This window comes from Cinclus cinclus, chromosome 6 (assembly GCF_963662255.1).
Source record: "Cinclus cinclus chromosome 6, bCinCin1.1, whole genome shotgun sequence".
Taxonomy (NCBI): domain Eukaryota; kingdom Metazoa; phylum Chordata; class Aves; order Passeriformes; family Cinclidae; genus Cinclus; species Cinclus cinclus.
In genome coordinates this window covers 58,276,406-58,304,286 of record NC_085051.1, presented here as the reverse complement: position 1 = coordinate 58,304,286, position 27,881 = coordinate 58,276,406, and the positions used below count along the sequence as shown (strand labels likewise).

Sequence of the window (27,881 nt, the reverse complement as noted above, 5' to 3'; positions counted from 1 at the left end):
AGAAAGAAGATGGTTATTGGGAGTGGGGCAGGCACTCCCTTCAGAATCTTCCTCAAGTGATACCAAATTTTCTGTTAGAAATTTCCTGTTTCCAGCCAGAGGATCCAGTCACAGGCAGACACATACCACAAACAATATTCATCAGAACACCTTTTATTGATCAGGTTCTTACTACTGAACACAGTTGATCTTCTTCCTCTCTGATCACCTGTCTCAGGTGATCCAGTCTTGAAAGCATGGACTCCTAGAAATCCCTGAGCTGAAAGGGATCCACAAGGATCACTGTGTCCAAACCCTGGCTCTGCACAGGTTCTTACCACCATGGGGTTTATAATGTCTATCATCACTGTATTTTGAGCTCCTGTCTTCACTCCCAACCACCACACTCCTGGAGCAGCAGAGTGATGTGGCTTTTTTAGTCCCTGAGTTGTTTTATTCCTGTTCAAGAGGAAGGATGCAATACCCTGAGGGTGCTTGCATTTAACCTCATAGAAATGGTTCTTTGCATTAAATGTGGCTGTTGCTGTATCAGCCATGGCATGGCAGCAGGACCAGGGCAGTGCCCATCCCTCTGTGCTGGGCATTGCTGAGGGACCTCCAATCCTGGGGTCACTTTTGGGCCCCTCAGGTCAAAAAAAAGACACTGAGGGACTGGAGCGTGTCCAGAGAAGGGAACAGAGCTGGGGAAGGGTTTGGAGCCCCAGGAGAGGCTGAGGGAGCTGAAAAGGGGCTCAGCCTGGAGAAAAGGAGGCTCAGGGGGGACCTTGTGGCTCTGCACAACTCCCTGACAGGAGGGGACAGCCTGGGGGGGATTTGGGATCTCCTCCCAGGGAACAGGGACAGGACGAGAGGAAATTTCCTCAAGCTGTCCCATGGGCAGTTTAACTGTTGGGGAAAATTTCTTCACAGAAAGGGCTGTCCAGTCCCAGCACAGGCTGCCCAGGGAATTGATGGTGTCACCATCCCTGTAAGAATTTAAAAGCCATCTGCATGTGACACTTGGGGACATGGTTTACTGGTGGAATGGCTGGCCTCGATAACCTTGGCGGACTTTTCCAGCCTAAATGAGTCTGTGATTTTTACGGTTTTACTCGAGCGGGAGCAACCTCGCCGCCTCGCGCCCTCACGCAGGGCCCGCCCCTCAGGCCCCTCCATGGCACCGCTACCGCCTCCCCGAGGCTGTCCCGCCCGCCGCCGGAGCGGAGCTGAGGGAAAGCCGTGCCACACCGCGCCCGCCGCCGGCCCCGCGGCACTCCCGGCCGCTCTGGAGCCCTGCAGGACGGGGCGGGAGGCGGCGGCGAGGCGATCAGGCGCCGCGGGCGGCCCGGGGTCGTGAAGAGGCGATCAGGCGCCGCGGGCGGCCCGGGGTCGTGAAGAGGCGATCAGGCGCCGCGGGCGGCCCGGGGTCGTGAAGAGGCGATCAGGCGCCGAGGGCGGCCCGGGGTCGTGAAGAGGCGATCAGGCGCCGAGGGCGGCCCGGGGTGGTGAAGAGGCGATCAGGCGCCGAGGGAGGCCCGGGGTGGTGAAGAGGCGATCAGGCGCCGCGGGCGGCCCGGGGTCGTGAAGAGGCGATCAGGCGCCGCGGGCGGCCCGGGGTGGTGAAGAGGCGATCAGGCGCCGCGGGCGGCCCGGGGTGGTGAAGAGGCGATCAGGCGCCGAGGGCGGCCCGGCGCGCCGAGGAGCAGGAAGGCCCCCGTGTAGCGGCGGCTGAGGGAGGTGGAACGGGAGGAAGGAGAAGGGAGGAAAGGGAGGCCGGGCCGCGATGCCGCTGTACGAGGGGCTCGGCAGCGGCGGGGAGAAAACCGCCGTGGTGATCGACCTCGGACAGGCCTTCACAAAGTGAGTGTCCCGCACTGCGGACGGAATTTGGGGGTGTCAGGTCTGGAGAAGGGATCGGGGAGGCGTTAGAGCCCCTTCCAGTGCCTAAAGGGGCTCACTGAGAGCTGGGGAGGGACTTTGGGCAAGGGGCTGGAGTGACAGGGCGTGGGGGAATGGCTTCCCCTTAGCAGAAGGCAGGGTTAGATGGGGTGTTGGGAAGGAATTCTTCCCTGTCAGGGTGCTGAGGCCCTGGCACAGGGTGTCCGGAAAAGCTGTGGCTGCCCCATCCCTGGAAGTGTCCAGGACCAGGTTGCACGGGGCCTGCAGCAACCTTGGATAGTAAAAGGTGTGGGATTAGATGGCTTTTAAGTCCCCTTCCAATCCCAACCATTATTCCAAGAATAATTATGTGAGGTTTTTTTTCCCTTCTGTGTTGATCTGTGTGGTGTGAAGCTGGTAATGAACAGCCTTGGTTTTTAGTCTTGTGTTTTAGATTAGAACAAGGTTTAGCTCGAGTGCCAAAATGGGAAGGCTCGTTATTTATTTAGTATTTCACCTCATAGCCAAAAGCTTTGTTACCTGAGAATGGGAGAATTTAACAGAGCATTCATGGGTGGGGACAAGTGATTTCCATGAGTGGCTTTTTGTGGATTCACATGGTGTGGCCAATTGAAAGCTTTTCCCAAGTTTGGGGTGCCTGTGAGCTTTTATTCCCTGGGTATTGTTTAGCCAATAAAACACGCTTTTGGAAAAGCTTTTTCCCTGAATAGTATATTCTAGGGTCTGTTTTCAGCTTTCTCATAGAAGAAACAGCAGCTGAATTGTGTGAGGAATGTCTGTTCTTTTCCAAAAAAGGCTGAAATTAGCTGAAAGTTCAAGGAAAACTACACACTGGGACTGCACAAGTACCTGTGTGAGACAAAAGAAGACAATTAAATTCAGAATTGTGGTTGTTTTAAGAGGTTTTTTTCCAAAATTATCCAACACATTGACAGTTGCCAAATACCAAAATCAAGCATTAATTGACTTTTTGCATTGAAAGTGCTCCAAGTCCAGCAGCTTTACAGAAAAATTCAGTTTTCTTCTGAGATTTGTAGTTACTGGAAGTGACAGGGGTGAAACAAATATCAGGCACTGGGACTAAAATAAACTTTGAATTAATTTTGCTTTTAATTTCCTTTCTTCAGTCCATGGTTCTTGTGTGTTTGAGGAAGAGCAGGTGGGTCTCTGAAAAGTTTGGTTTGGGGCTGCTGTTGTTTTTATCCTTTTGTTGAGGGAGTCAATAAAAAAAAATACACAAAATCTTTATCTTTTAGTCCATCTTTAAATTTATCTCCAGGTGGCTGGATAGGAAAACTGTGTGCAAAGCTCCTGTCTGCAGTAACAGAATTCCCTAATTCATTGCTCTGTGATGGTTCCCAGGCCCAGGGGGGGTCAAATGGTGACTTCAAATGGTCAGGTTTTCAACATCTTCTTTCAGGTGTGGGTTTGCAGGAGAAACAGGACCAAGATGCATCATCCCCAGTGAAATCAAGAAACCTGATGTCTCAAAGGTGAACTGTTTTTATGGTGTTGGTGTGTTATGGCATAGAAAGAATTTGCAGGGTTTTTTTCTGTCCATCACAAGCCATTTTGCACTGCCTGAATAAGATAATCTGAAATTTTATTACATTTTTTTCATTATTTTAACTGCAGCTATTAAAAACTGTGAGTAGGTGCAGGTAAGTGTGATGCCAGTGCTGGTGTTAATTGCTACTCAGCCCCCATGGAACTTGTGTTTTGGGGCATTTATTGAGAAATTGCTTTGCCTAGTTATGCTTTTTTTCTTTTCTTTTAGTAGAGGGTGGCAGATTTGGCAAACTAAATCTAAGTTGCCTGTATGACAAATTAGCATTAATTAGCTCTGGAATTTAGTTATAGGATGAGTTTATGGGATGTTTTAAGGACAAAGAGCAAATGATATAAGAATGAGTGTTTATATATAATGTCAGATAAAATATTTATTATATATCATGTATGAATATGTACATATATATGTATATAAATAATCACTGCCCAACATTTGAGTTGACTGTGGGTATTTTCCCTTCCCAGCCTATCAAGGTGGTTCAGTACAACATCAATACAGAAGAGCTGTATTCCTACCTGAAGGAATTTATCCACATGCTGTATTTCAGGTAAGAGACACCTCTCAGCCATCTGGGCCTTCCCTGAGCACTTGCAGGGGTGTGAGCAGGGGATGGACACTGCCTGGTTAGATAAGAAAACAGAGATAAGACTTTGCAAGGGGCTGCCTGGCTGTGTTGGTGCAGGAGGAGTTTGGTGGTGCTGAAATCCAGTGTGTCTTGCAAAGAGTTCCTGCAGCAGCAGTGGCAGTGGCTCTGTAAGAGCAGGAAGTCTTTGATAAATTGCCTTTCAGCTGAGGTATTTATAAAGGGCCTGAGAAGGGGAAGGCATTACCTCAGAAGTTGAAATGATTTTGGTAGGGCTGAAGCTCCTATCAGTGCAGACTCCACAGTGGTTTGGAAGGAGGAATCTTTACCTGTGGAATGTTTTTTACCTCAGCAATGCATCTCTTTATTCTGCTTTTTAGTACCCTTAGTGAATAATGAAATTGGACTTGGTCTTTTCTCTTTGCTTCCAATCTGTATTTTTACATTGTGAAAGCCATCACAGGGAAAGCAGGATTTAATTTCTGTGCCTCAGATCTGCTATGGATTGGGTTGTTTTCTTCTCCTGTCCTGGACCATCACTTTGCAATTGAAATCAGGACAATTTCATCCTCTTCTACTGAAATCAGAGCATCTGAGTTTGAGTATCATCATTCTTATGTGCTTTATGACACTGTGTGACACTGGACAAGCCATTGATGACTTATTTTTGTATTGCTTTATATTGATTTAGAAATGTATAATGAATATACAGAACTACAGGCTCTGGCTGAAAGCTCTGTAACTTGTTTTCCCTGCCTCAGTTTCCTGGTTTTCTTTTAGGAAAGCATGGGGGGTTTTAGGTTTGTGAAAAAGACTTTGGGGTCTGCTGTAGCAAATGCTATCTAAATTCGAATCTTTAGGATTTTTGAGGAAAATGGAACATGAATGTAGGATAGATCTAATATGTGCCTAAATTTCCCAGTTGTATTTTACCCATCTTGTCTTGTTTTAGGCATCTGCTGGTGAATCCCAGGGACCGGCGTGTTGTGATCATAGAGTCTGTCCTGTGCCCTTCACATTTCAGGGACACCCTCACCAGGGTCCTTTTCAAGCATTTTGAGGTAAATGTTTGACAGAAATGTGTAAATCTGCTCCACTTGCCAGTAGGAATTTTGCTTACAGTCAGTACCAGATGTGTACGGAAAAAAAAATTGAAAATAGTGGCAAAAGAGTGAGAGGCATACAGAAGAAAAATCAGATGATAGTGTGAGGAAGTAGGGCATTGAAATTGGATAAAAGAGCATTTTTGTTCCATTTTGACTCTTCATGAGACCACAAAGCAGCAGCAATTAACAAGACTCTGCAAGGTTGCCCTGCCTTGTAGATAATGCAGCTCACAGTGCACCGTCCCAGACAGATCCAATAATCCCCATTGAGCACTGCCTAGAGCCAGGATTTATATTTAAACACTTGTTAGTGCCCTGTCAGCAAGTCTCATGATTTCTGCCCCAGTCAATATCTGCCTAGCACATGGCTGTGCTCATTTAGAGAAGAACTTACCTGAAATCAAGTACCTTCTCTGCTTAATCAGTCTTTTTGAAGAGAAGTTGTGGGGGGAAAAAAGCCATCTGTGGCTACCCCATCCCTGGAAATGTCCAAGGTCAGGCTGGATGGGGCTTGGAGCAGCCTGGGACAGTGGAAGGTGTCCCTGTCCATGGCAGGGTGTGGAACTGGATGATCCTTGAGATCCCATCCAATCCAACCAGTGAAGGATTCTGTGAAAAGTCTGAACCTCATTCTTGCTCAGTTGTAACAGAAGATGTTTTAGAATGTTTTAGAATGTTTTACTCCATGCTTCTTCAATTCAGACACAACAAAGGTTAAGGATTTTCTATAAAAAACAGTGAAACTAGTTTGTTTGCAGTACTTCTTCACTGTGCTTCCACAACACAGTTTACCAATTAATCTCAAACTCATGCATAATTCTTTCTTACTACTGGTAAAATTTTCTGATGACTTCACCTTGCTGAAAGATTTGAGTCAGTTTTTTGAGGTTTTTTTTTTTCCTAATCCCTTTACAGCAATAAAATGTCTTAGCTAAAACACATCCCAGGCAAAATGGTTTGTCAAAAGTGGCTCATGTATTCAGTCATATTTTGATGGAGAGACCTTATAAGTTGTTAAGAAGCCAGTTAATACTGATGGAAGGTTAATTCTCTCTGGTTTCTTTTTTTCTATTTGGTGCAAAGAGTGGTTTGTTAATACAGGGTCAATATTTTACCTTCTGTCTCAGTGCATTTCCTTTAAGTGCAGGATTTATTGAAATTTCTAATTTAATTCACACTTCAAAGTGTTCCTTTGAAGGAACTGTTGCTTTCTAGGAAACTTGATTTATGGAATTCTGGGAGAAGGATGTAATTCTCATGTAATTTTAACTTGAGTTTCCACATTGTTTTTGTGAGAGTGTTCCAAACAGCCTCTTCTGTTTGGGTGCAGCAGTGTTTGTCATAAGGCACGCTTTTATGTATTTTCTAGCACTTTGATTCACATCTTCATGTTTTTACAGCTTTTCAAGTAGCTGTACTTCAGTTTCTTTCATTTCTCCTCATTAACAATAAGAAACTTGACCTGAGTTTTATAGCCAACACCTGCTTTTCTTACAAGCCCATTCCAACATCCATTATTACTGAAGTACCTGGTGTACACCACAAAGAAGATAAACACAGAATTTGGAATCCTATTGTATTTTGTTCAACAAATTAGTACTGGAATGATTCAAGATGCAGCTGTTTGAGTTTTGCTTTTAAAATGCCATTCAGGGAAGGCATCAGTGCTTTGTTTCTTTTTTTGTTTCTTTTTTCCTCCCTTCTGTCAACTTTGCTTTTGGCTTCTGTGTAGGTACCTTCTGTTTTGTTTGCTCCAAGTCACCTGATGTCTCTCCTGACACTGGGGATCAACTCTGCCATGGTGCTGGACTGTGGATATGCAGAAAGCTTGGTGCTGCCTGTATCCTTTCATTTTCAGCACTGGGGCTGTCGTGAAACACAAGATTTTTATTGAGTAGAAATTATCATTGGACAAGAGCAGTTAGAAGGTGGCTGGTGCAAGGAATTGTAGAAGGGAAAAGGCATTTAGTTCCAGCAGACTGAAAACTCAAAATGGAAACGAGGAGAATTTCCTGATCTTCCTGTAGATCTATGAGGGAATTCCAATCCTGAGTTGCTGGGGTTCCCTTCCCCTGGGAGGAAAGGCCATCCACAAGTAAGTTCATAGTTATCCATTCCAGGTTACAAATAATTTATTTGTGAAAGTCCCTCTTTGACCCTGAGCAAAAATTCCTCTTTTAAATCTTAACTTCCTGTAACATATCCAGTTTTTAGAGTTAAAACTGTGTGGCTGTTGCTGGTGTAGTAAAAACTGTGGGAATGGGATCATCTTAAGTTATGTTTAGAAGGGTATAACTGAAAGGAATTAATCCTGTCTCTGGAGTGTAGTTCAGAGACCCAGGCTGAGTTCATGGCTGCCTTTCCCCACTCTCCTGTGCACTGTTTTAGGGAGCTGGAGTATCAGCTGTTGGAGCAGTGCACGGTGGATACAGGACTGGCCAAAGGACAAAGCCTTCCCTCTGTGATGGGTAAGGACTGGGATGGGGCATCTGTGCTGGGAACTGCACTGGGGAAAGGGTGCTAATCCTAACAGTGACTAAAATAGGTTTAAGATTGACTGCATCTCACGTGGCCTGCTTGCATGAATTCATTCTTGGCCTGGGTCAGGAGCAGTGTGGCCAGCAGGAGCAGGGAGGTCATTCTTGCCCCGTACTCGGCACTGGTGAGGCCACACCTCGAGTGCTGTGTCCAGTTCTGGGCCCCTCAGTGTAGGGAGCATGTTGAGGAGCTGGAGTGTGTCCAGAGGAGGCAATGAGGCTGGTGGGGGGAACACAAACCCTGTGAAGAGCTGGGGTTGTTTAGCCTGGAGAAAAGGAGACTCAGGGGTGACCTTAGCACTCTCTGCAGCTCCCTGAAAGGTGGTTTTGTCAGGTGGGGGTTGGTCTCTTTCTCCAAGCAACTGACAGAACAAGAGGACACAGTCTTAAGCTGTGCCAAGGGAAATAGAGGTTGGATATTAGGAAAAAGCTTCTTATGGAAAGAGTGATCAAGTACTGGAGTGGTCTGCCCGGGGAGGTGGTGGAGTCACCATCCCTGGATGTGTTTAAATAAAGACTGGACATGGCACTCGGTGCTGTGGTTTAGTTGAGGTATCAGGGCATGGGTTGGACTCGATGATCTCAAAGGTCTCTTCCAACCCAGTGATTCTGTGATTTAAAAAGTATGTTATTTTTATGATAAGCCTCTTCTCACAGCAGTTTTGAATAAAGGCTGAGATAAAAGTTTTGTAGTAATTTTCCAGTCTGTTTTGAGCAAAGACAAACTTATTTCTGTTCTTAGTATCTTTTCTGCTTTGGAAATCTTTGAAAGCTGCTGTCAGAATGGAAGTTTAATATATTAAATGTAATTAAAAATGAAAACAAAAGTTTTTTAAGTAGGAAGAGAATTTAAGATTGAAACTAAGTATTTTTGTTTATTTCAGGCTCAGTCCCAGAAGACATAGTAGAGGATATAAAAGGTAAATTTGTTTTCTCTGTGAAACTCTAATGTATGAAACTGTGCAGTGGAATGTGATAATAAAAAGTGTGCAGTATTTTACATTTAGGAATTTATTTCTCTTCTGTGCCATATTTATTACCTCTTGGATTAACTTGTGTTGTTCTTCCTCTTTGAAACAAAACCAAAACTAGGTGTTGGATTCCTCTTTTGCTTTCACCTCTGTGTTGTTGAGTTGCAGCTTTTAGATATATTTGGTAGGTGGGCACAGGAACAGGGTTGCATTGTTGTGTAGTCTTGTTTATAGATTGACCAGAAAGGCTCAGCTTGCTTTAAAGTAAATTTAAAAAAAAGTATTTATAAAAGATATAAGGTGTGTTAATCAAGGTAGGCAAGAGGAGACAAGAACAACATTTGCTACACCAGAAAAAAATAGAATCTTTGGGCAGAACTTGGATGAATTCCTATGTAATAGTTACATGTGCAACAGATGGAAAAAGATGTGTTTTCTTAGAAAACAGTAACTAATATGTATCCCTTGGGTCAAATTAGGAAGAAATCCATCAGTCAAATGCAAAGTAAATGCAGCTGGTGCTTAGTGAAATGGAAGTGGCTTTTCTGATTCCAGGCCTTGGCACACTTTTTCTGATGAGTTGTGTTTTCTATGCAGTCTTTTGGAACCAGAGACAACAGGCTAGGGATGAAATTGTTGTTGTCTGTGTGTTGAAGCATTGTTTCTTTGTGACAGAAGTTTATGGGGAAGATGCTCACCTGTGCCAAATACAAATAAATAAGTGTATAACAGTAGCAGCTGGGATACAAATGAGGCTGTGCTCTGCCAATGTTGTCTGGAAGCAGAAAAACCCTCTGGAATTCTTAAGGTGTTGAAGAGTTGCAGTAAGGAAAATGTTACAGGGAAGGAGATTGTTTAGAAAATGAGCAAGGCCTCATTTGAAGCTGTGGTGCAAGACCTGCAGTGAAGGCAGGATGCAACCTCTGGCATCTTGAGGCACCATTAGGAGCATCCATCTGGCTTTAAATCTCATGTGGTTTGTGTGAGGAAGGACAGGCAGGATTTCCAACATCATTTTAGTGTCAGCTTCATTTAACTTGGGGTCTAGAGAGCACCTGAACTCTGCTGGAGTGTGGAGACTGCTTCTCTTTGCATGTATTTGATAATACCTTGGACCAGCAAGGGCCTGGATTGTGTGTTCTTCTCTAAATTAAGGAAAATGTCTGTTTTTACTGGTGATGAAAGGATCCACCAAGGCCTTACCAGTGCCCCTCTCTCTTCCCCTCTGCAGTCCGCACTTGCTTTGTGAGTGATCTCCAACGGGGACTGAAAATCCAGGCAGCCAAGTTCAACATTGATGGCAGTGCTGAGGTGAGCTGAGGATGAAGCTCTTCCTGTTCTTTTGAGGTGGCTGCAGCTTTTTGGGCTCTAAAATAATAATACAAGTCTGTTTTTATTTCCAGCGTCCCACACCGCCTCCAGACGTGGACTATCCTTTGGATGGAGAAAAGATTCTCCATGTAGTTGGCCCCATCAGGTGAGAAATGCCAGGGCAGAGTATTTGGCATTACAAGGATATATTTAAACTCTAAAAGCACAGAAATTTTCATAAAGTTTGATTTTAATGAGACGCTTGCATATGCTTTTAATGCCTCTAAAATGAAAGCTGTGTGCTGGGCACAGTGCAAGCCCATCATGGGAGGGGGTGGCTTTTCCAGAGCCCCAAGAGGAAGATGAGAGCAGAGAGGTTGGAGGCATGGGGGAAGAGAAATGTGTATCAATGCCTGATAATGGGACAGGTTTAGTGATGTGAATGGGGCATTTTAACCTGAGCAAAAGGAGGCTCAGAGGAGACCTTCTGATCTGTAACTCCTGACAGAAGGGTGCAGCCAGGTGGGGGTCGGGCTCTGCTCCCAGGAAACAAGGGACTGGACAAGAGGAAGGGGCCTCAAGTTGACCTGGGGAGGTTTAGATTGGATATTAGGGGATATGTTTTCACTGAAAGGGTTGTAAAGCACTGGAACAGGCTGCCCAGGGAAGTGGTGGAATCACCATCCCTGGAAGTGTTCAGAACATGTGTGGATGTGGCACTTAGGGACGTGGTTCAGTGGTGAACAAGGTGCTCGTGCTGGGTTGAGGGCTGAATGTGATGCTCTTAAAGGTCTTTTCCAGGGATTCCATGATTGTCCCCTCCCTGCTGGCACTGCTGGGCTGTGTGACAGAAGTGACAAAGTGTTGGCAGCAGGAAGGCTGGAGTTACCTCCAGCTCTGCTGTGCCAGAGTTGAGCTCAGTGTGCTTTTGCTGCTCATTAACACTCACTTCCTGTCTGTGCAATAGAGACTCTGTGGTGGAAATCCTGTTTGAACAGGATAATGAAGAGACATCTGTTGCCACTTTGATCTTGGATTCACTTGTTCAGGTATTTTTATATTAGAAACAGTTTAGGGAATGCCTCCAGCCTTAGAGAACTTGCAGTCAAAAATGACTCAAGACTTTCTGCAGGCTGCCTGGTTTACTGTGCTAGAATGAAATTCATTTGGACATCTTTATTACAGGCAGTATATTAAATTCATTGCAGAAGTTTTTCTTGTCCTGTACAAATGCTTCACTTCTAATTATATTTAGGGGGGAAAAAAGCATCAGAAAACCACTATAAATGGAAATTTTCATTATGTGGTGGTGTGTGTATGTTAATTAAAGTTGACTCCCTGTAGCTATTGATGCCGTTTAAATAACTTTGCTGAGATGCAATTTATTGGAGAGCCATGGACTTGGCTGATGTGACAAACATTTCAATTAGAATTCTTTATGAAAACAAATTGTTTAAGAACTTCTGTGCCTGGAGCCTTCACCTCTGCACCTCCAGGCCTTTCCCTTGCATTTTTCTCATTACGTTGGTTATTTTCCAACTAAATATGAGAAAACAGCAATTGGAGGGCCTAGAAACAGACTGAATTTCTAAGGGACTTCTGAATAGCTTCAAGCTCAGGCAGCTTGACTTATTTGGGTTATTTTTTGGTGTCCCTGTTTGCATTAGTGCCCAATAGACACCAGGAAGCAGCTGGCAGAGAACCTGGTGGTGATCGGGGGCACAGCGATGCTGCCGGGCTTCCTGCACCGGCTCATGGCTGAGATCAGACACCTGGTGGAGAAACCCAAATACAAGGAAGCTCTTGCCACTAAAACCTTCAGGATTCACACTCCCCCTGCCAAATCCAACTGTGTGGCCTGGCTGGGAGGTAAGAATGGGAACAACTGGGAAGCGGAGGTGGATAAAAACCTTTCCAAGTGGGGTTTGTAGTGAATAAATTTTTAGGGTTAGCAAACCAGAGCAGTCTCTGTACGCTGAATTCTGTGGTGCTTTTCTTCCCTGGCCAGCTGCTGTGGGCTGAATCTTCTCACAGCTGCTGTGAATTTGTGGGGCAACTTTTTGGGGGTAAAAATTGCCCTGAACACAATGGGGTTTGGTTGAAGTACTTAAAATACAAACTTTGTTGTAAGAAGTGGGTCAACCAGGCCGGCTTTGCTGTCAGCAGAGAGCAGATGATTCCTTGTTTTTATATCCAAGGATATAAATGGAATCAGTTTGGGACTTAAATGGGCTACTGAAAAGGAAAGCAGCAATATCCATTCATCCCTTTAAACTTAGGGGCAGAGCTAAAAAATCCCAGTCGAGATTCTTGATGGGAAGAAGTAGAAATTCTACGTGGAATTAATGCAATTTTTTTTTTTTTTCTTTGCCAATAACGTAGGAGCCATTTTTGGAGCACTCCAGGACATCCTTGGGAGCCGCTCTGTGTCCAAGGAATATTACAGCCAGACAGGTCGCATTCCTGACTGGTGCTGCCTCAACAACCCTCCTCTGGAAATGATGTTTGATGTTGGAAAAGCACCCCCACCACTGATGAAAAGGGCTTTTTCCACAGAGAAATAAGCACCTCAATCCACACAAGTATTCTGCCCCATCCCAATTACATCCATGTGCATTGGGGTTTGTTTTCTGTTCATTAATTTGTGTGTAACACTATTAAATATGAACAACGTGGGTGTTGTCAGGGTAGGCACTAACACTGTTTAAAACCCTGTCCAGTTATAGTTTACAAACTTAACTCTGGCAACTCCTCTGCTCTTTTTTCTTGTTTTGGAGAAATTCTGTTCTCTCATGAGCTGTTCCCTACTGAGTTGTTTATTATTTATCTGTATAGTAAATGGCATTGCTGAGAGAATTTGGTTTAAGATATTTTCATTTTGAGCATGCTGAACAATGCTAGGGAAACATCCATGGGAATTTTTTGTGCCAAATTCTGTATTAAAATGTTCCACCCTTGAATCACATGTGAAGAAATGGTTTGGGGCTGTTTAGCAAAGGTAGTGGAATATTATTTCCCTTGTCTTAAAGAGTTCTAGCAGACAACTCTTCTGCCTGTAATTCTCTCATAGTGCTGAGGTAAAACCTCTCCTGATGTGTCTACTCCAAGAAAGATAATGCAAGATTATAAATTATTATAAATTAATTATAAACAGGTGTGAGGCCAAACATGACTTAGTGGCTACATGGTGACTGCTGGTATCTCCTGGTTACTGAAGTTTAACTCCTACCCTGAGGAGCAATTTTTATCTCAAATTTGGGAAGATAAATACAACATTTTTTTGGGTGGTGAAGTCTTATTGGCACAAACATGCTTTTTGTGACAGATCTCCCTGTGCTGCCTGCTGCCCACCTGCTGTGTGCCTGAAGCACGACTCTGCAAGTCAAACAGATATTTAAAGAAATCCTCTTCTGGTGAGCCCTAACACAGGGGATGTGCTGCAGCACTTCAGTAACTTCTGCATGGTTTTGTCAGTGTGTTTCCTACGTGCTTTACCTTAACAGGTGGTGTCAGTTTTTATAGTCCTGGGATGAGGTTGGTGTTTTAGGGACCAGCTCCTGGTGCCATTCCAGGCTGGATAAATGGACGCAGTCTCGTTGCCAGCCTCAGGTTCACAGAACATGCAGCTTTAGCTGTGCTGCTCTTTTTCAGACACTGTCTGGGTAATTTGGGGTGCAGGTTGTATTTTACCTCAGTAAGAACTGAGACAGAGCTTCCTGAGTGAGGAATTGGCCATGAGCAGGAGTCCCATGGAGCTGGGAGCTCCTTCCCTTCTCAGTGGGAAGGAGTCAGGAGATGAAATTCCTACAGAGCCTGGTGGTGGTGGTGCAATGATGTCATTTTCCTGAACTGCAGCAGACTGCAGCTGAGGAAACTCAGGATATTCTTAGCCCTTCCTTCTTTGGGGGTATTTCTGTGCTGCTCTGCACACGTACCCTGGGACCTCTCCCGTCATGTTCTGCCACCTCATCTTCCTTCTGCCCGCTCACATCTCCTCCTGTGGGGTTTCTGCATCACTGAACAGCCTCAGCTGCTGCTGCTTCACATGGCAGGGATAGAATTCCTAACTCCTGTGGAACTGCTGGGTTGAAGTGCAGAGTCCTGGGACCTGCTAATGTGGAAACAGGATTCTTACTTCATCGAAGGGTGAGAAAGACTCTTAAGGCTTTCCCTGGAAAGCCCTCAGAGATCATCCCTAGATGTGTTATGGTGTAGAAATGGTTGGGCTTTCCAGGCTAAGCATTGCAGTTCTTCCCTCCCTGGCATAGCTGTGGGATCTGTGGATCCTCCCAGCAGAAAAATTCACGGTGAGCCTGCCTGGTTTAGCAGGAAGGACAGTGACAGGCACAAACCCCTGCAGTAGCTGGAGGACCTTCCTCTGGGGTTCCTGATTCTGGACTGGATGCCATTCCAGCAGGTTGGTGTTGGCCAATTGCAGACAGCTGCAGGTGACCCGTGCTGACTGGAGAAGGATTTTGGAATATGCACGAGCCCATTGTGGTTTGCCTATGCCCATTCTGTATCAGCAGGAGCTGGTCCCTGGGGAAAGTGGCTTTATCTCATTCCCTCATCTCACTTTTTATGGAATCAGATTGTATCAAGTTGGAAGGGACCCCTAAGGAGCATCTCCCTGCTCCTTGCAGGACCACGTGAAGTGAATCCTATGGCTGAGAGCATTGTCCAGATGCTCCTTGAACACTGTGAGCACTTCCCTGGAGAGCCTGTTCAGTGATGGAGCAACACACACACAGAATCACAAAATGGTTTGGGCTGGAAGGGACCTTAAAGCCCAGCCAGTTCCACCCCTGCCATGGGCAGGGACACCTTCCCCTATCCCAGGTTGCTCCAAGCCCCAATATTCCACACTTCCAGGGATCCAGGGGCAGGAACATCTTCTCTGGGCACCTGTGCCAGGGGCTGTCCACCCTCACAGGGAAGAATTTCCTGCTACTATGAACCTTCCAACTCCCTTCCCTTGGGACTGCTCTGGCTGCTCTCCTGTAGTTTGTGTGTTTAACCAGGGTTGCCCTATCCTCGATGGAGAATCCCACGCTGGCTCTTGTTACATTTCCTAAAGCAGGTGCTTGCCCAGCTCTCCACTTTATCCAGGTAATTCCTCTCAATCTGTGAGGTAGCTCAGAGCTCCTCCTTGATTAACATCTGTTTCCTGTACTGTTTATTAAGAAAATAAAATTTCCTGGGATGTGGTGTCTAGTGGTCACTGCCCCACTCCTCACATCTCCCGCTTTATTGTGCACGTGTCATTTCTGCATCCAGCTCACTTTAAAAAAGTGATTTTCCCTCTGCTGCAGTGTTTACCGACCACTCTTGAGATTATCCCGTGTGTTTCGGCACGGGGATTTTCCTTCAGGAACGGCCGTTTTTTCTCAGGAAAAAGAGATGCGCCCAACGTGGGGCTCGAACCCACGACCCTGGGATTAAGAGTCCCATGCTCTACCGACTGAGCTAGCCGGGCGTTACGTTTGGGCGTTACATTACATATCCTTTAACGTAATGTATGGTGACGTCACCCCGAGAGCGCGGAGCGGGAGCCAATGGAAGCGCGCGTTGCTGGGCGGTGGGCGCGGGACGGGCTGGCAGCGGCGCCGCCATGAGCTCCATCGGCACCGGGGTGAGTGCGGCGTGAGGGGCGGCACCGCCAGCGCCGGGACGGGCACAGCGCGGCCGCCCGACCGCCCCGAGCGGCCCCGGGACCGCTCCGTGCCGGCGGCGAGCGCGGCGTGGCGCCTCTGGGGCGCTGCGAGCGGCTGAGTCACTGCGGCCCGGCAGGCCCGGGGAACCGGCGGCGAGGCGGGGCGAGCGCTGGGATAATTCATTTACTATGCCTCTCTACATAATATCCTTCTATGCGTTTTAAATATATACGTCTGTGATCTATACGTTTAAATTAAGTGGGGGGGGGGGCTTACAGGGAAGCGGGGGAAGGATTCTTGATCGGTATGACAAAGAGTAATACGGTGCAGAGTTAAAGGGGGTAAAGTTGGGTTTGATATTGGGAAGGAAATCAGTCCTGTGAGGGTGGGCAGGCCCTGGCACAGGGTGCCCAGAGAAGCTGTGGCTGCCCCATCCCTGGAAGTGTTCCAGGCCAGGTTGGACAGGGCTTGGAGCACTCTGGGATGTGGAAGGTGTCCCTGCCCATGGCAGGGGTGGAACTGGGTGAACTTAGAGGCCCTTCTACCCCAAACCATTCTGTGATTCTGTGAAATGTAAAGGCAGACAAAAGCTCCCGTAGGTTTTGAGTGTTGTGTAATGCTCAGTGATCTCACACCCAGGATTTGCAGTGTGGGTACATCCAGCATTGATGAAATGGCCTCTCCTGGATTTTAGTCTCTGTTTTCTTCTGTTTCTACATCTCATGTAAGGGGTCAGCCTGCTTTGGGGACTTCACACCATCTCTGACAGCGACAGTCTTGAATTTTTTTAATCAATAGGCTTGATCTGAAAATGCTGTCATATTATGTGGGTTGTTCTTCCTGAGAATTGTCTTTTTTCTTCAGTATGACCTGTCAGCTTCCACGTTTTCTCCAGATGGCAGAGTGTTTCAAGTGGAATATGCTATGAAAGCTGTGGAGAATAGCAGGTAAGATACAAATGCCTGCATCAAATATCTGCTCTTTTGGCCTCTTCTAAAGCAGCACTGTTGGACTAGAGAAACAAGAGGGTAAAATCGTGGTGGTAAAATGGGTTCTGATCTAAAGGCTCGTTTTAGGGATGTGGATTGAGGCATGCTCAGCACCTTCCTTGTAAATGTCTATCAGCTTCCTGGGGATTCCTCAAGACATGGAGGACATCCAAGTGCTGTTGAAGCTGCCCCAGCTGCTCTGGGAGTGCTCTTCCCTGGAGTGTGTTGTGAAGGAATGTTGGGAAGTGGAAATCCCAGCTGTGCTTTAGGGGTCTGCTCCAGATAAGGATTAGAATCCCAGAATCCCAGGGTGATTTTTGGGTTGAAAGGGACTTTAAAGACCATTTAGTTCCACCCCCTTGTTGTCTTCAGTTGTGACAAATCTACCTTGAGGGAAATCATGTGCTGTTTCTTATGTCTTGGTAATTCTCTGTTAAGTATTTTACATTGTGAGAAACTGACATTTTCTTATCTTTCAGTACAGCAATTGGGATAAGATGCAAAGATGGTGTTGTCTTTGGAGTAGAAAAATTAGTCCTGTCCAAGCTTTATGAAGAGGGGTCCAATAAACGTCTCTTCAATGTCGACCGACATGTTGGGATGGTGAGGTGCCATTTCATTTTAGGTCTGCATAAATTCTAAGGTGACACCCCCCCCCCCCCCTCAAAATGACAAATGTATGAATCAGAGAATCAAAAATAAGTAGATTTAGAAAGTAATGGTAATGTGTCTGTGTACAAAGTCAGAAATGCCAGTGGTTTTTTTACTGTTTTTTGTAATTTATTCTTTGCACTAAAACATACATAAGTAAAATCCAAACTTAAAGTAGAAGATTGAGGCTGTTTTAAAATTTTAAGAAATGCTTTTCAAGTTCAGACATGTATGTAAATATATACACAAGTGTTAAAATGGTGCTTTTTTTACACAGCTAGAAAATAAGGCCTGTTCAGGGAAAACATGCTGCATAAGAGATTTTCTCAAAAATGTGGGAATCACCTGAATTCCTTAAAGATTGGTGTATGGAGGACGGGCCTGTCCATAATATTGATGTCAGGATGGTGTTGAGGAGTGGTTGCAGTGTGAGAGAAGCCTGGTGAATACCCACAATATGGAATGTTGTTTGGGTTGGTGTAGTCATGGTAAATCGTGAGACGATAATTAACATGGCGATAACTTCGGTTATCGACGTTCCTAGAGAGATTGTCTGTTCCTGTGTGGTGATCCTGGCGTGTGTTGAGGCTGGTGGCAGATGGGCAGTTTGAGTTCCCCGTGGCAGTGAGGATCATGAGCTCTGGCCAGGTGTGTGTGTGCTGGTGCCACGCTCTCGTTCCAGGCGGTTGCGGGGCTCCTGGCAGACGCCCGGTCCTTGGCAGACATCGCCCGGGAAGAGGCTTCCAACTTCAGGTCTAACTATGGCTACGACATCCCCCTGAAGGTAAGAGACCAGTGCAGCTCTTGGGGCTTTTGTTTGGCTTTTATTCTTGACATGAGAATGAAGTTTTATTCCTTTTTTCTGTAAATAAGGGATTCCAGTGTTTTATTTTTCCTTCTTCCACACAGCATCTGGCAGACAGAGTGGCCATGTATGTGCATGCCTACACCCTGTACAGTGCTGTCAGGCCTTTTGGGTGCAGGTGAGTCTTGCAGACACACTCTGTAAATATCTTTTTGGTTCACAGTTGCTGGAAATGATTCGGTTGTCTGAGTTCTGTTTTGAAACCTGGAATCAGTAACCCACAGCTCGTCTCCTAAAGAATCCCTCCTCCTTTCTTTTTGTGCAGGTCTGACACCTCAGGTGAGGAATTCAGATTCCCATAAGGCTCTGCCAGGCTTCTACAGAGCTGGTTAATTTGTCCTTGGGTTTTAAAGTTTGAGGGTTTGTTTTCCATTCAGTCTGTGATGGTGGTGAAAGCAGAACTTCCCTCTGCAGTCATGCTGCTTGCCCTGACACCTAAAGAGCAGGTTACAGCTCCTGTGTGATTCTGGTACAAAGGGACTGATAAACACAGCTCTGCTGCCAGGTTACTGATCAGTAAAATGTGTCTGGCAATTGCAGGTGCTGTTGTGAGGCAGATTGCTCAATAGAGTGTAGCAGTACAGGAGTTTTGCTCCTGGAAGGATGTAGGAAACCCAAGCTAGTGTAGTTTCTAGTTCTGTGTGTGTTTGTAAAAGGAAAGGTTTTAATTTCTCTTTTCTTCTGCAGTTTCATGTTGGGGTCCTATGATAGTGATGATGGTGCACAACTGTACATGATTGATCCATCAGGAGTTTCCTATGTGAGTGTGTCAAAAATATTTCCATCTTAGCTTAAGTTCCTCTTTTAAAAGTTTCTAGTTGGGAAAATAGTAAGTGTTGGTCCAAAGAGCTGCTGTTGTTTTCTCCTTTTGCCTGGGAAGGTCTCTGGTGAATCACTGCTGCTCGACTGCAGGTCCTTGCTAAACAAACATTGTGTATTTCTTAGAAGTGCAGTCTGAGAAAGGAGTTTAAAGCTTGTCTGTCAGAAATTGGGAGTTAATCCACGTGGCTCTGTCCAGTGAAAACTCCCATGCAGAGCCCCAAAAAGGCAAGAATTGTAGTGATACCCCCTTCTCTAAATATTTAAGGTAAGAGAGGGAGGGCTGTTCTCTGGCACTGCCTGCTAGCAGCAAACCAAATCAAAACTGTTGTTAATTGTTTTCAGTGCTGCATTTTCAGCTGTGTGTTACACACAGGTCGATGCACACACATAATGCTGGACTTCTTAAATTTTTCATGCAGTATATCCAGTACCATGGCTGTTGAGAGAAACAGAAATGCTGGGTTTTTTTGTGTTTACACTTCAAATGTATTTCTGTAGTAGGTGGGTTTAGCTTGGGATTTGCTTGGATCCTGTAGAACTTCTGTAGTTCCTGTAGAACTTCTCTCTTTAAATTTACTCTAGTTTATTCTTCTATTTATTGTAATAGCAATTAAAAAAAAAAAAGTATTACAATGTTTTGAGCTGATAAATTTCTGTCCAGGAATTACTGAGCACTTTTCTATCAATAGTGGTGGTACTACCACTAGTGTAGTAATTGGACTCTATCCAACAATTTGGGGATGTGTCCCAAGAGAGATCAATACCAAGGGTTTTGGTCTCTTACTGTGAGTAGGTGGGGTTGTGACGTGCTAAGTGACAGTAAGAGGTGTAGAAGGTCTAGTATTTAATTACATTTGCATATTGTTTGTTTGTTTGTTTTGTTTTTTTAGGGTTATTGGGGTTGTGCCATTGGTAAAGCCAGGCAGGCTGCAAAAACAGAGATAGAAAAACTTCAGGTATGGTGTAACAGTGTTGTGCTGTCTCGAGACAAATATTCCTGGCTTATCATGTTACCTTTTGGGTGCCTGAAATACATAAAATGCAGGAGAAGCGGGTGAAATATTTCCTTGTACATTTGCCAGTGAGCCAAGTAAGTGACTGAATATAAAAGTATAAATATGTTTTTGATTCTGAATGAAAACCGTAGGGTGGCATTGTGCAGGGTCCTGTATTTATCTTTCCCCAAGGTTTTAGATGATTCTTTTGTTTAACACGTTCAGAAAGGCTGCTCTTGTTAAGGACAAACTGGTCTGTGGAGAGAAGACAACCAGAAAGTATTGAAGTGTTCCTCTAGCTGACTGAAGTTGTGGTAGAATGCTGAAAGATTTCCATCTTCTCATGTATTTTAATATCTGACACCCTTGGAGACAAGATGAAATCAAATCCTCCTTCTGGTCTGTCTCATGTACTTTTTATGTGATACTCTGTTAAAAATATATTTTATTTTGGTCTGCAGAGGGATGTCACAGCTGTTCATGGATAGTTTCAGAGTTTATATGATTGTTGCATTTTTAAGAATATCCTGGTGCTGTAGCATCATGACAGGAAAAATTAGAATGCTCTAAACTCGATTCACTCAGTTTTGAATCTGGTTCAGATGCTTGAATACCAAATAAAAGGTAAGAAGCCCGCATAATTAATTGATCTTTGTACTGGAATTGTGGCACCTGGGAAATCATAATTTCAATTCCCATGTGTGTCCTTTGGCAAAAGACAGTGCTGTACTGGATAACACACAATTTACTCCAAATGATTCATTTTCTGTGCAGTGCTGGGATTTTCCCACCCATGGAGCAGGGGTGTTGCACAGGGCCCAGCTGCAGGTGTTTATTTAGGGGTGTGTGTGCAGTGTCCCCAGTAAACTGCAAGGGTGGGATCCTGTCACAGCTCTGTGAGGTGAGTCCAGCCCCAGTGCCAGTAACTTATTCGCTGTGGACTGGGCAGGTTTCCAGGTCACAGCTCATTTTTGACAGGATGAATTTATCAAAGCCAAGATGGGAAGAAAGAGAAGTACAAAAGGTTTGTGGGGTAATCCAGCTGAGGGTCAGCCAGAATTTGTTTATTGGAAGAGATGACTGCAGCTGGAAAGGGAGAGTCAAGCAGGGAGCCAGGACTTTAAACCTGCCCTGGGGGACTGCAGAGCAGCTCCTGTGGCTGGGGAGGACACAGTGAGAAACTGGTGTGGCTGAGGGGGCAGGATGAAAACCCTGCACGGATCACATCCCTTGCATTTTATTGTCTGTAAATTCAGCTGTGGGAAATCTTGTAGTTGTTTGGAGACTGCTTTAATCTCTTGATCTCCTGCAGCTCTGATACTATTACAGCTTTTTGATACATGGACACATGATGATTAACTCGTAGGATAAATCTGTTTACATTGTTTACTGTCCTTGTCTGCAGAACTGATGCACCTGGGATGGGAAAAGGATAATGGCAGAAATAAAATTGACTTCAGTTTTCTTTTTTGTAAATATGCATGGCAGTAGTAGAGCTTTAGAGTATCCTGTTTGATTGCTAACTTTATATGTATGAATACACATCATATAAATGTTTGTGTGACACAAGTTACATTTCTGGACTGGACTGAGTGTCACAAGGCAGTGGGTCTCTCTTTAGGGAACTCCTCCAGATGGGACTGTGATGGCACATTTGTCTAACCAGGCATGGGCAGTTTTTCTCTGGCCATTGCTTCATGCCACAAAGGGCTGTGACACCCCTTGTGAGTTCCTGTCATCTTAATCCCTTCACCAGTGCCTCACAACTGCCTTCCATACTAAGAGTTGGAAAATATTTTGGGAATTGGAAGAGATGGTAAATGGCATTAATGAAATACAGGAGACTGTTACTGCTTCACAGGCCAGAAAAGTTGACCTATAAAACACAAGTTTATTATGTCATGGAAATTTGCACCAGCCTTTGTTCTGATTAACTGTGAAGCTGCCAAAAGACTGTGATATAACTGAGAAAATGTGAAATGAGATGCTGATTCCTTGTTCATGGAGGCAGTTGGTTGTTGAACAATATTCTCCTCTTGGGGCATTACTTAAAACCCAAAATTACTTGCATAAAATATTGGTAAGACCAAAAGTATTATTATGCTTACTGGAAGGAATATCAGTATTACATGTGACTATATGGTGCCTCTCCCATGTGGTTATTTTATATCAGTTGAGCATAAAAAGCATCTTGGAACAAGTCAAGTTTTTAGAATGCCAGCATCACCAGTGTAGCTTCTAAGATTTCAGCTGATGAGTGCTTTAAATTGGGGAATTTCCAAGTAGTTTTTTTTCCCTAGAATCTTTCAGTTGTAATATTCTTCCCTGGAACAACGACTTGCATAGAGCAGGCTGGAAGATGCGTTGTAGAGAAGAAATGTGGTTCTGGCCTTTTCTGTTACTTTGACTACTGAACATGGAGCACATTAGGCACATGCACAGCCTCTCCTGACCTAGCCTTGTGCAAGATTTATATTCTCCTACTTATATCTGTGTGTCTTTTGCCTACAGATGAAGGAAATGACCTGCCGTGATGTTGTTAAAGAAGTTGCAAAAATGTAAGTCTGCAACCTGTTTTTCCAACTTGACAAAAATCCAGACTGGTGAGTTTGCTTTGGTTTCAAACTGAGGCTGTTCCTTTTAAATCAGGTATCATGTCTTAAACTGTCTGACTCTAATCTCTGGTTTTAAGATATTTAAACCAAGTGACAGATGAAGGGAAACTTCTTGGTGTGCTGCTTCTGAAGTAAGAGTTGTTTGAACAATGACCTGATGCTTCAGAGAGCAGCTGCCCACAAATGATGCTGAGATCTTGGACCCAGCCTAAAGAAAAGACTCAAGTGCTCGGGAAAGAAGCAAAGCAGAACTTCTTTAAAGGACTATATACAGTATAGCTGTATTATTGGACATTTGAAAATAATTTCTAATAATGAAAATACTTCTGTTCTAGTTCTGCTTCAGCTCAAACTCAGCAGCAGCTCTAGACAGGGTTCTGTTTCTCAGCTCAAATTCAGTACCTTAGTAGCATTTAGCAAGATAGCAAAGATTTTAATAACATTGAAACCTAAAATACTAGGCCAGGCCAGAGCAGTGATTTCTTCAGGAGCTTGTAAAGATAAAACTTTGTTGCAAAAGGCTTGTAACCAGCTGAAACATGAGAAAGGCCTAGAGCTCACCTCAGCTACCAGCCAGGAGAGTCTATAAGCATAAAGGGGCATTTCCCTGGACACCAGTGTTCACTTCAGCCTTTGTATTTGTTTCACAATCTTTCCACTGGAAGTATGCTGCTCAAGGTATCTCCGAGGTTTCCACGTTGGGTAGGAACTGCTGGTATTTTCCAACTTCTGACCTATTAGTGCTTTCTGAAACAAACTAAGAAATACACAATACAGGCTTCTTAAACAGTGAAGCCACAGGTTATTGTGAGTTCTGCTGTTTTGTCTGTCTCAGCCCAGGATTGTTCCAGTTTGTTTGTATTTTTTGCCACAGAATGAATCGAATCAGTTTTGTTATTGCAGTGTTAACATTTCTGTCCCGCAGCCTAAGCAGGGATTTTACTGGTCTGGGTGGCACTATGTATGCTGTGGAGTTTAAATTCCCATTTCCATGTTGGCCAGAATTGGAAACTTATGTATGGACTTTTGATTAGACACAAGATACTGTGGTGTTGGGATTTAGTGTAAACTGCAGTAAGATGTACTGGGGAAATGCAGGACATTGCAAGCTGTATTACAGCTGGTCTGGCAGAAGCAGACAGTGACCATGCAGCCTTGGTTCTGCAGTATCTAAATCTTAATGTTTGTTCCAGTTAGGGCAACTTGCACATCTCAACCTGCATCTTGGCTGTAATGATTTAAGGTGTTGTCAGGCTAGCAGTTAAGCCTGGAAAATTCTCTGATGGTGTTTAGTGGGGAGAAGGCACAGGGAGAGCGTCTGTTAATCATAAGAATACTTTAACAGAAGAAAGCTGTGACAGGAACAAAGTGCATTTAGCCTGTTGGTCAGTCTGTTCTAATCTGTTCTTTTGTCTGTTCCTTTCAGAATCTACATAGTTCACGATGAAGTAAAGGATAAAGCTTTTGAGCTGGAACTCAGCTGGGTTGGAGAAAGTAATGCATTTCTGTAATTTCTTTAAACACTCCAGAAAATTTAGAACTTTTTGTACTTAAAGTAAAATATTGCTTCTTAAATTCACTGTGTATGTCAGGGTCCTTGTGTGAACTGTAATTAAGACATACTATTTTTATTGGCAGTAACCAATGGAAAACACGAAATTGTTCCCAAAGACATCAGAGAAGAAGCGGAAAAATATGCCAAGGTAAGTTATGACTTCGGTGTTATTGCAGTGCTTCACTTGACAAACTGCTGAGCTGCCTGAAAAATGTATCATTCCAACACCCCTGCCCTCAGTGTTAGCTGGTGTTACTGGGAAGGGACTGTAGGGAAGGCTACAGTGTAACCCAGGGATAGTTCTTGCTCTGAGAAACTCTTAATTCAGAGCTGCCACCAGTGGGGTCTTTTTCCTTCAGAAATAAATGTGCTGATGGGAACTGTCCTGTCCTAGGGCACACAGAGGGGCGTGAAGCTGCAGCAAACCTCATTTTGTTTATTGCAGGCTGAATTATAAAACAACTGGTAAGACTATTCTTTAATTACACTTTCTTTTTTCAAACAGGAATCTTTGAAAGAGGAAGATGAGTCAGACGATGACAATATGTAACACATTGTTACTCCAAAACAACTTTTCTTATCTTAGACCAGGTTTGTTTATAATGCATTATGCATGGGATGCTGTTGTGTACTTGTTGGAAGACACCAACTGACCAACTTGCACTAATAAATTTTCCATTTTACTGTCTCTTAGCTTTTATTTCAAATTGTGTAGGCCCACAACTGTACCTAAAGAGACATTAAGAAGGAAAGATATTATCAGGCTGCTGTTGCTTCCTAAAGCACTCCATTTGAGCCAGGCTCTGTTAATGCTGCATAGTTTAATATTAAAAACTAGTACCCTGTTCTTCCTTGATTAACCAATAGCACAGGTTGGAGTTTGTTCCCAGCCAGAGTCTGTGACTGCTCTTGGCAGAAGAGATGAGAACAGGGCCAGCTCCAAAAGCAGGTTACAGTTTAAGGTGATGTGCACAGCTGACAATTCCTAACAGCCTCTGTAACAACCAGGAGTTCAGGAAAATGAATGCTCAGCTGAAGTACTAAGCCTAGGCTTAGTGGAGGAGTGGGAGGAATTAAAAACTAATTCAATTTAAAACAGTGCTTGCGTTAAGTTCTAAAGCTGTGAGATCTACTGAGCAATGTAATTGAAATTAATGCTTGAAGACCAAACTATTTTTAAACTGTTTTATTCAGCTGTAGTTTCTTAACACACTTCTGAATCAGCTCCATCAATTGTTGACCTTTCCAGAAGTTAAAAACAAGCTTTGCTGCTGTCATTCCCCACTTCCTAGGAAAACAGACTGCCTATTCTAGTCACTTCAAAGTTTTGAAGCAGCAGGTTGGATGGGGCTGGGAGCAGCCTGGGCTGGTGGAAGGTGACTGTGCCCCTGGCAGGGAGTGTAATGAGATGACCTTTGAGGTCCATTCTAACCCATATGATTCAGTCAGGTAATAAACTGTTCTGTTCACCACTTTAAAACTCAGTTAAAATTGAAGTCTTGTTTGTACATGCAGTTAAAATTCTAACGACCCTGCTAATCTTAAATGCATACTTGTGTAATGACTCAAACTCCTCAGCTTTAGGACTACACACTCATGTTCACCAGCCCTTTAAACAGCTTTCCCTTACAGGTTTATTTTTATAGAGATAGTTTGGAAGATACCTGGCCTTCTCCAGTGTCCTTTGTACCAGGGTCACAAAGCACAGCTTCTTCCTCCTTTTTGTGACATGGGAAAGCCAGCAGAGATGGCTCTTGACTGTGTCAGTTCAGGCTACCTGAGCTCCTGCTGGGCCAGATGGGGCCAGGCTGAGCCAGCATGTCAGGGCCAGGACAGGCAGCCTCCTTCAGTGCCTCCTCCTGAGGCAGCAGTAACAGCTGCTGCACTCAGTCAGCCCGGAACTGGGAGTTCCTGGGCTCCAGACTGAATTTACTACTGCAGTTTCCTGCTGACCCAGCTCTTTGAGTCACAGGCCAGCGCCAGTCAGGAAACTCCTCAGTAACACCTAAAAGCATCAGCTGAGGCTGATCTGCCACTCCCTGGCTATGGCAGCAGGGAAGCACCTGATTCTCTTCATTTTGTCTTGATTCTGTTCCTAAAATCACAGAATATTAGGACTTGGAAGGGACCCACAAGGATCATCATGTCCAGGATCAAAACCCAGGAGCTTGGAGTTTTTAGCACCATGCTGTAAAACTGCTAAAGGGAAACAGAAACCTTGTGTGGCTACACCCACCTTTCCACCCCTTAATCCTGCCAGTGACAGCCATTCACAATTAGGGGCAGAAACTGTAACAACACTCGGATTTCAGGGTACAGTGAGAAAAGCAGTACCAGACGTGTGTATTTAAAAGACAAAATTGAAGGGATATGAAGAGGTAAGAAGTATGTGCACAGCCACCTACTTGCTTATCCAGAATTTCCAAATAACTGCTTCTTGGAGAACATGGCAATGTGAAAAGCTCTTTTGAGGATCAACACTTAAGTTTTCTGTACCTTTCCACGACAAGCAAAAAGTGCCATGAAAAGCAATTTCAAGAGGCTGTGGATAGCAATACATGCAGAGTGCTGCCCAGTGTCTTGTCTGTCATGGCAAAATTTATTTAAACAATACCACCATTATTATTACTGTCAGGTTATTTTCCAAATTTAATCATTATTTTATGAGAGTACAGACTCAGCCTGTTGATGAAAATGTTATGCTAAGGAGAAAAACCTACTTTTGCTTCCACTGACTGCAGATAGGGAAACAAACAAATAAAAAGACCATTAGAAGGTGAGAAAATATTTTTTTCCAGGGAGGTCAAACAGGAAAAAGGCAGATGACTACTAAAGCTACTTTAATACTGACATTGCCCTTTACTTCAGAAACAGAAAGCTACCAGAATTTTTTCATCATAGGTTCAGCATTGCTATCTCTTGTCAACAAGGCCCAGGAACATTAGAATAGACTTCTAGCCCAGAGAGACTCATTTCAGCAGAAAAAAACTACTGCATCTCCCCTGTGACAGCCTTGCAATTCCAAGAGACAACCACACTGTATTTAACAAGTAATTTACTAATTTTAGTTACTTAAAAATTAACTAATTATACAGTAATGCATTACCCATCAATTGTTTCACTAATTTAGTCCACAGCTGATAGACTGAGTTTTGCTACTGAGAAGTATTTACTTGTTGCTGTGTTGAACAGTGAAGCAGAGGAAGAAATCTTTAAAAAATAAGGAAGTGGCTACTTATTGCCACACTGACCAAATAACTAAAAATGCAGTGGGACAGCAAGGCATGAATAAGCTTTAATTAAATGTTGAGGACCATTTTTTTTTCTAAATATATAGAACTGTCTGAGGGAAAGCACTAGGTAAATAAGCTCCAGAAGGGCTCAAGCTGGATCTGAGATTATTATTTAGAAGACAACTAGATCTATTCCAGAACAAGAGAAAGTAGTATTAAATTGTAAACAACCCCAAAATCTTACATTTAGCAGAGACTCTGTTTTAATTACAGGACTAGGGAAAAAAAAAATCTCGCTGTTATAGATACTCCCATATCCTGCAGGTTTAAACAACATCTAAGGACAGGAGTTTGATTAAAGCCCACAGACCTGATCAGGCAGCCAACACAGAGGTTTGAAAGGCAGCATACCTTCCTACAGAAGTAAGGCTTGGATCCCCTTCCCTTAAATTAAAATTGGCTTTTTTAGCTGGCTTGGAAATGGTCAATTTTAACTTCAGTGTATCTCAAATGTGGAAATGCTTTGCAAGACAAACAAATGACAGG

At 44.2% G+C, this 27,881-nt stretch overlaps 2 protein-coding genes and 1 non-coding gene across 4 annotated transcripts; 2 read left to right on the top strand and 1 right to left on the bottom strand.

Annotated features, from left to right (window-relative positions):
- The first annotated feature begins 1,712 nt into the window (after positions 1 to 1,712).
- Positions 1,713 to 12,809, top strand: ACTR10 (actin related protein 10). Its single transcript, XM_062494918.1, has 13 exons — positions 1,713 to 1,839; positions 3,299 to 3,371; positions 3,913 to 3,995; positions 4,984 to 5,092; positions 6,870 to 6,977; positions 7,165 to 7,232; positions 7,526 to 7,605; positions 8,559 to 8,594; positions 9,877 to 9,956; positions 10,049 to 10,122; positions 10,924 to 11,005; positions 11,624 to 11,825; positions 12,339 to 12,809. Exons 1-13 carry the CDS (start codon positions 1,763 to 1,765, stop codon positions 12,518 to 12,520), a joined length of 1,254 nt encoding a protein of 417 aa, XP_062350902.1. The 5' UTR covers positions 1,713 to 1,762; the 3' UTR covers positions 12,521 to 12,809.
- A 2,550-nt stretch (positions 12,810 to 15,359) lies between these two features.
- TRNAK-CUU (transfer RNA lysine (anticodon CUU)) lies at positions 15,360 to 15,432 on the bottom strand. The gene has a single exon. It is a non-coding gene; the product is annotated as a tRNA-Lys (tRNA).
- A 110-nt stretch (positions 15,433 to 15,542) lies between these two features.
- Positions 15,543 to 24,790, top strand: PSMA3 (proteasome 20S subunit alpha 3). 2 transcript variants are annotated; one of them, XM_062495766.1, is made up of 11 exons: positions 15,543 to 15,588; positions 16,475 to 16,557; positions 17,079 to 17,202; positions 17,933 to 18,034; positions 18,160 to 18,233; positions 18,827 to 18,875; positions 19,828 to 19,893; positions 22,444 to 22,490; positions 23,974 to 24,041; positions 24,186 to 24,250; positions 24,608 to 24,790. In XM_062495766.1, the coding sequence occupies exons 1-11, from the start codon at positions 15,568 to 15,570 to the stop codon at positions 24,650 to 24,652; spliced, it is 744 nt and encodes a 247-aa protein (XP_062351750.1). In that variant the 5' UTR covers positions 15,543 to 15,567; the 3' UTR covers positions 24,653 to 24,790. The 2 variants fall into 2 exon arrangements, with proteins under 2 accessions (XP_062351750.1, XP_062351749.1); XM_062495765.1 differs by having other exon boundaries at positions 18,803 to 18,875.
- Positions 24,791 to 27,881: the final 3,091 nt, after the last annotated feature.

Bases quoted from the DNA above. Each gene is read 5' to 3' on its own strand.
- ACTR10 (XM_062494918.1), top strand. From the start codon at position 1,763: ATGCCGCTGTACGAGGGGCTCGGCAGCGGCGGGGAGAAAACCGCCGTG. The intron at 3,996-4,983 runs GTAAGAGACACC...GTCTTGTTTTAG, and splicing joins ATCCACATGCTGTATTTCAG to GCATCTGCTGGTGAATCCCA. The intron at 11,826-12,338 runs GTAAGAATGGGA...CCAATAACGTAG, and splicing joins CTGTGTGGCCTGGCTGGGAG to GAGCCATTTTTGGAGCACTC.
- PSMA3 (XM_062495765.1), top strand. From the start codon at position 15,568: ATGAGCTCCATCGGCACCGGG. The intron at 18,234-18,802 runs GTGAGTCTTGCA...TTTCTTCTGCAG, and splicing joins GTCAGGCCTTTTGGGTGCAG to TTTCATGTTGGGGTCCTATG. The intron at 24,042-24,185 runs GTAATGCATTTC...TTTTATTGGCAG, and splicing joins ACTCAGCTGGGTTGGAGAAA to TAACCAATGGAAAACACGAA.